This window comes from Etheostoma spectabile, chromosome 12, assembly GCF_008692095.1.
Source record: "Etheostoma spectabile isolate EspeVRDwgs_2016 chromosome 12, UIUC_Espe_1.0, whole genome shotgun sequence".
In the NCBI taxonomy this organism is placed as follows: domain Eukaryota; kingdom Metazoa; phylum Chordata; class Actinopteri; order Perciformes; family Percidae; genus Etheostoma; species Etheostoma spectabile.
Window position 1 is genome coordinate 26870500 of NC_045744.1, and position 6182 is coordinate 26876681.

General features: G+C 40.3%; 1 protein-coding gene across 1 annotated transcript in view; it reads right to left on the bottom strand.

The window, feature by feature from the left end:
- Nucleotides 1–1953: 1953 nt before the first annotated feature.
- Nucleotides 1954–6182, bottom strand: part of wls (Wnt ligand secretion mediator) — an 82418-nt gene continuing 78189 nt past the window's right edge. The window contains exons 9-12 of the mRNA XM_032531323.1: nt 5720–5863; nt 5496–5579; nt 4418–4586; nt 1954–2218 (exon numbers count right to left, since the gene is read on the bottom strand). Coding sequence (XP_032387214.1) covers nt 2109–2218; nt 4418–4586; nt 5496–5579; nt 5720–5863 — 507 coding nt within the window. The 3' untranslated portion in view covers nt 1954–2108. The remainder of the gene's footprint in view (nt 2219–4417; nt 4587–5495; nt 5580–5719; nt 5864–6182) is intronic.

Genomic DNA, 6182 nt, shown 5'->3' on the forward strand with positions numbered 1-6182 from the left:
TAACACTGGCGGATGTTCACCAGCGTCGAGCTAGCTATCGTTAACATACTTCTTCCGGATACGATTTTCAAAATAAGATCTCCGATGAAGTTTATAAAATTGCAAGCACGACTAAGCGGAAGACATACGGCAAATAATCTTGTTTACAGTTAGTTAAAGTAATTAAAAGTGCCAAATTATAAAGAATTCCCCCGAGAGTGTTGGATTTACTGTAACATATGAATGCATTAAAGAATATTCATGTTTCTAGACAATAGTTAGGCTACTATTCTTCCACAGAGGCGGAGTAAATGCATGGGTTTAAAATTTACTTTAACCCTCATGTTGTCCTCGGGTCAAATTGACCCATTTTCCTATATCAGTGTTCTTTTTAATAACCCAAAATAACATGATTGATTCCACACAACGCTCTTTGGCAAGTACAAATCTCTACTTTCATTCAGTATTATTCAATTTTATAGCATTTGAAAAAAACTGGTGTTTTTGAAATAGTATTGAGTAAAAGTTGACATATTCCAGCCTGTGATTATCCATCAACATCCATTCCTTTAATTTTAGTTAAAATAATTCCTAATTTCTGCTTTTCTAACTCAAACATTTGGTAATTTCCTATAAATGAGGTTTTTTGACCATAAATTCAAAAAATAACTTTAAAACTAAAGTTAGGAAGGTAGTGTTGAAAACGTCAAAACAGTGAACAAACATTGAAAAAAAAAGCAACAAGTGTTGAAAAAGGGGAGAAAAAAAACGCAAGAAAATGTTAAAATCCATCAATAGAACATTTCCGTCTTAAACTTTTTAGAATAAATCAAAGTCTCCCAAAGAAGAAATACTAATAAGTAAGAGCTTGCCTCTTTTTAAATTTATCTTCCAAATATTCCTCATTCAGAATGTGGTTAAAGCAACAAGAAAAAACACAACTTCCTGTCTCACACTAGCTCTCTTTAGCTAGCTTTACTGAGGTGTGTTCTGCTATGAGCCATGTAGGGGCGCCCTCTCCCTGTGGGAATACTTGGACCAAACTATTGTCAGTTTATTTCAAAATGCCATGCAGCCAAGGTGTTTCAACTGTGTTAGTACATTTAGTTTAGTATGGAGGACTGTAAGTTAGTTTCTTAGACATATTAAAGTGACAATCCCTTTCTTTAAATTAATAAGGACTTGTACAAAAAGCTCACTCATTCAGAGTAAACACTATGACAATACACTAGGGTATTAAGTAAAACTTTTTTTATTTTAAATTAGCATAAAAAGCAAAAACAAACTAAGAACGATGTATAACAGGCTACAGTCAACTTCAAAAAACATTGATAGAGCTTGATGCATGTATTTTGTTTGGTTGAAAATAAGCATTTTATAAAAAAAAATAGATATCTACATTGTAACATAATGGACATACTGTATGCATTTCCCAAAGTGGCTATGAGGTTATACATTACCCCAATGATATAACAAAAAAAAGTTTCCACCACCAAAGATGAGCAGCAGTACTAAACATGATCTACTTTCTATGGAAGAATATGTATTCGTGACAGGCCTTTAACTGAGAATAGAACAGGTAATTAAGCAGAAAATCAAACCGAGTAGCTAATACGTATCCACAAAATCTTGCTGCCAATCTTTGTCAAAAGCCTAGGTCGTGAGAAATGATTTATTTTAACCACACTATTATTTTTTTTTAAGTATGACGGCTGCCAAATGCAACTTCTGACCATTCGAATCTCTTTCTTTTGGTGTCAAAAGCAAATGTGCAAAGCAACATTAACAAAAACATAATAGTTTACACAAAGTATGAAATGTAAGGGAAAAAAAAAAAATTCCTCTGTGAAATGAAAAGGACCGTTAGGAGTGTTGAGTATTCCCGTCTTTAGTGATACATTTGGGAACCGGGTGGCGTGTAACAAGTCACGCAGCTGAGGGTTGATGCTGGAAGAGAACAGTCAAACTGTGGGACTGCTGGGTTACATGCAAGCTGGGTGTTTGTTTTTTTGCTGTATTAGAGCCGGGGGATGTGAAGAGAAACGCCGGTTTGATTACATATATAAGAGGGGGGGGGGGATGGTTGGAGCAGTAGGTAGTACAGGCGAGTCTTAGCAACAGTGGGACGTCTACTCCTGGGCCTCTTTGCCGGTCATCCTGTAGAGCTCGGTGGGGCCGTCCACATGGGTGATGGTGGTGGTCAGCTGGATGTCCTCTCCACCGTTTCCCCCGGTATCTCCTGCACACACAAACATGACACATCAACACCAAAATCACCAAGTGCCAGTGGTGGAAGGTGATTAAGTACGTTTACTCAAGTACTGCACTTAAGTACAAATTTGAGGAACTTTTGCTTTATTTGAGTCCATTTCTTTTCATGCCACTTTCTACTTCTACTCCGCTACTTTTCAGAGAGAAATATTGTACTTTTTACTCCACTACATTCATCTAATAACTTTAGTTACTTTACAAAACACATGTTTTATTATAATTAAAATGACCTAACATTATAACGGAATAGAAGTCCAGCAGGAATGATTAGACCATTAACCACTTTAAATTACAGGTTTTAAAAGTTTCTAAAATGTGAGGATTTTTCTGCATTGAGTACTTTTACTTGTAATACTTTAAGTATACTTTCCTGATACTTATATTTTCAATGCAGAACTTTTTTTTGACAGTATGGTATTAGTAATTTTACTTCAGTAAAGGATCTGAATACTTCTTCCACCATTGCCAATAGCGTAACGTGAGTTCAAAACATTTCATCTGCATGAATTTTGTTTGGGTTCTCGCTGTTCACATCTCCTCGTATTACTACAGGCAATGATCCATTGTATAACACGTGGGTTTAGCTGAATTTCATCAGAATAAATACTTTGAGCTTATTCGAAAACAGAAATGAAACTCAAGTTGATCAAGTAAATCAACACAGAGACTGAAACTTGGATAGAAGCGCCCCTGCACTTCAGGGAAAGCTTCCAGGACTTCAAACCCTCTTTTTGCTCTCCCCGTGTCACTGACGTCAGGAGATGGATGGATGGTTTCATTACCTCCCTGCTCGCCGCCACCCCCTCCCCTCTACTCTCCACTGTTCCCTTCCTTTCCGTCTGGAAGGAAGCCTGGTGTCCATTAGAATCCCCCTCTCGGGCCAAGGAGACCCTTCTTTCCCCTGGGAATCTGGGTCCTTCTGAATCACCACCCCACCACCAAAGTCTGGATGAATAGGCAGCTCTACAGCAGAGGACAGACACTTCTTCATCCATCAGAATGACGTGAGCTACTGGGACACTAAGGAAAAGTATCCATTAACTTTCATATAATGACACAATAACATAGTAAGGGTACTACTTAGAAATAAAAAAAATTTAATAAAAATGACTACTCCTACATACAGCACTATTCTGTCCAGCGGCATCTTGAAATGAAAAAGTAACAGGGTTAAACTGGACTGATTTAAGTGCCAACAGACCGATCTACTCAACCAATATATTAAAACATGAAAACATGTTCAAGTAAAGGTGGAAAAAAAATAACTTAAAAAAAATGTAAAAAAATTAAACTTAGTCCATTGTTTATTTTTTTACAAGGCTTGGATGAACACTTCATTCTGATTGGTCAATCATGGCATTCTGCGGTCTGCCATTTCTGTATAACAGACCATCGCTAAGTATAACAGATCGTTGCGTTGCTAAGTATAACGTTGCGTTGCTAAGTATAACGTTGCGTTGCTAAGTATAACAGACCGTTGCTAAGTAAAAGTTAACAGTCACAGGGTAACCTCTGAATGAGTAGTCTGTGTAATAAGCCGTGTAATAACCAACACCGCCTTGTTGGGGGTTCTAATCCACAATAACGCCGGCTTGCTCTACATCATCCCTTACAGATTCCCTGGTATATTTCATTCTTTGTCTAGCTTCTACCCAGGACCTAACTGCTACAACGACTGAACAGGACCATCACTTTGAGCAGGCTGGATTGGCTGTAGGGATACAGTCTCTCTTCCTCTCCATGGTAGCACTAGCTCGTTCTACCTGGGCTAGTAACCGGTCAGCATGCGGTAAGGTCATACCCTGCTCCTCGGCCTCGAGTGAGAGGCATTAACTTGAAACACTCTCACGCTTTCCGTTTTCCCTCGTTGGACTAAGTTTGTGGACACTCCTGTGTGCGTGCATCAATAAAACCACATCCATTACAACATCCACATACTGTTGGAGAGAGCGTGTGTTGATCGCGTGGCAATAAAAGGACTGTTAAGAAGCGTGACTTGTTTGGTTGTTATCGAACCCCCTTCAGTGGACCCCGATTCACTAACCGGTTAGTTATCAGTACATGGGTGGCGCCACTGTGCACCCATTTTTCAACTCCACTACTATAAAGCAGGTATAGAGCCTGTACATCTTATTTCTTCAGAAAGTTAATAGAAATGTGTAGTTACCAGTGATGCACTGACCACTTGAGTGCTCGTCTCCATAGCGTTTGTGAGACGGTGCGTAGAGGAACATGATGGCGAAGACGTACAGGTTCCACATGCCGTAGATGCCGGTGAAGAAGGCGCTGTTCACCTGCACCGTGTGCTCTCCCCAGTGCCAGTGGCCCTCATTCACCTGGACATAGACAAAAGCATGCCGTTTGTGTTACTGTTTATAAATTGGAGCGTTGGATTGTTGGGACAGTGGCAAAATAGCTTTGATAGGGGCTGCACAATATATCGTTATTTTTTTAACGGTCTTCGCAATATCAACTGGTGCAATGAACACAGCATGAAAGGCTGCAACATGTCGCGAAAGACATTTGAGTTAGTTGGAGGAGAGTATAAATAGAAAACTACACTTCAAAAACGTGACTGTTATCCTCTTTTATTGGTGCCTTTTATGTTCAATTCAATGTTCAATGAAATACTGTTGGTAAAAAATGTGTTCGTTTGTTAAAGTCAACAAGCAATTTGTGGTATTTTAGCAGAATACTGAAAGCAGCAGTACTGAGTACACTTGAATATCTTTTCATTTTAAAGATTATTTTTGGGTTGTTTTCAGCCTTTATTTTTGACAGGACAGATGAAGACATGAGAGAGAGAGCGAGAGAGAGCGCGAGAGAGAGAGAGCGAGAGAGCGAGAGCGAGAGAGCGAGAGCGAGAGAGCGAGAGCGAGAGCGAGAGCGAGAGCGAGAGAGCGAGAGCGCGAGAGCGAGAGCGAGAGCGAGAGCGAGAGCGAGAGCGAGAGCGAGAGCGAGAGAGAGAGAGAGACGCAGGTCAGGGTCAAACCCGGGCCTGCTGCGTCGAGGAGTGAACCTCTATACATGGGCGCCCGCTCTACCAACTGAGCTATCTGGGCACCTGAATATCTGTTGGTATCGCAAGTATTATTGTCATTGCAATATTCAACAACGCTATGGCATATTTTCCTGATATCGTGTATCCTTAGTCACTGTAAAATAAATGTGAAAATATAACAATCAGCACCTACATAGTTCTGTGCACAGCATTATGTTTGATTTCAGAACTTTACTGCTCTCACCTGACTGATGATGAAGAAGATGACAGTCATAGCAGCACAGGTCAGAGTGACCAGCATGAGGAACTTGAACCTGAAAATCAGACCCTGAAGGGCAAAAAGGTGAATGAGTTAGTCACAAACGTACTTTGTGTAGCAGAGAAATCATGTTGTATTGTCCTGTTTGTTTGCTTTTTGCATTGGTGATATTGAACTATTAGAAATGCAAACACAGGATGAAGACACACCTCATAGTGCAGCCGCCTGGCCTTGGACATGGCGGGGAGGGACGTCCTCTTACCGCTGATGTTGCGAAAGACTTGAAAAACCATGAAGCAGAGGAAGAGGAAGTAGAGGCAAGCACAGATCCCTGCCACAATTATGAACCCCATCTGAGGCAACACCAGTTAAGGAAATAACCAAATAACACCATCCTAAAAAAGAGTGGTGGTGATCCAGTTAGGAACACTCTCGTCACAGATGTAACCATTTATAGCAACAAATGGAAATACAGTTATGCTTGGCACTGATGGCTCCACTTTATAATGCTTCTTGGCTAAGCTGAAACAGGGAGCACCATGCTGAAACCCCCTGGGTATAAAAGAGCCAAAAGACAGACATTGAAAACCACTTTAAAACTGCAAGTCATGTTACCACTCTGAACTAGGAAGGTGGAGGCTGGGTGTGGGTGTGTGTGTGTGTGTGTGTGTG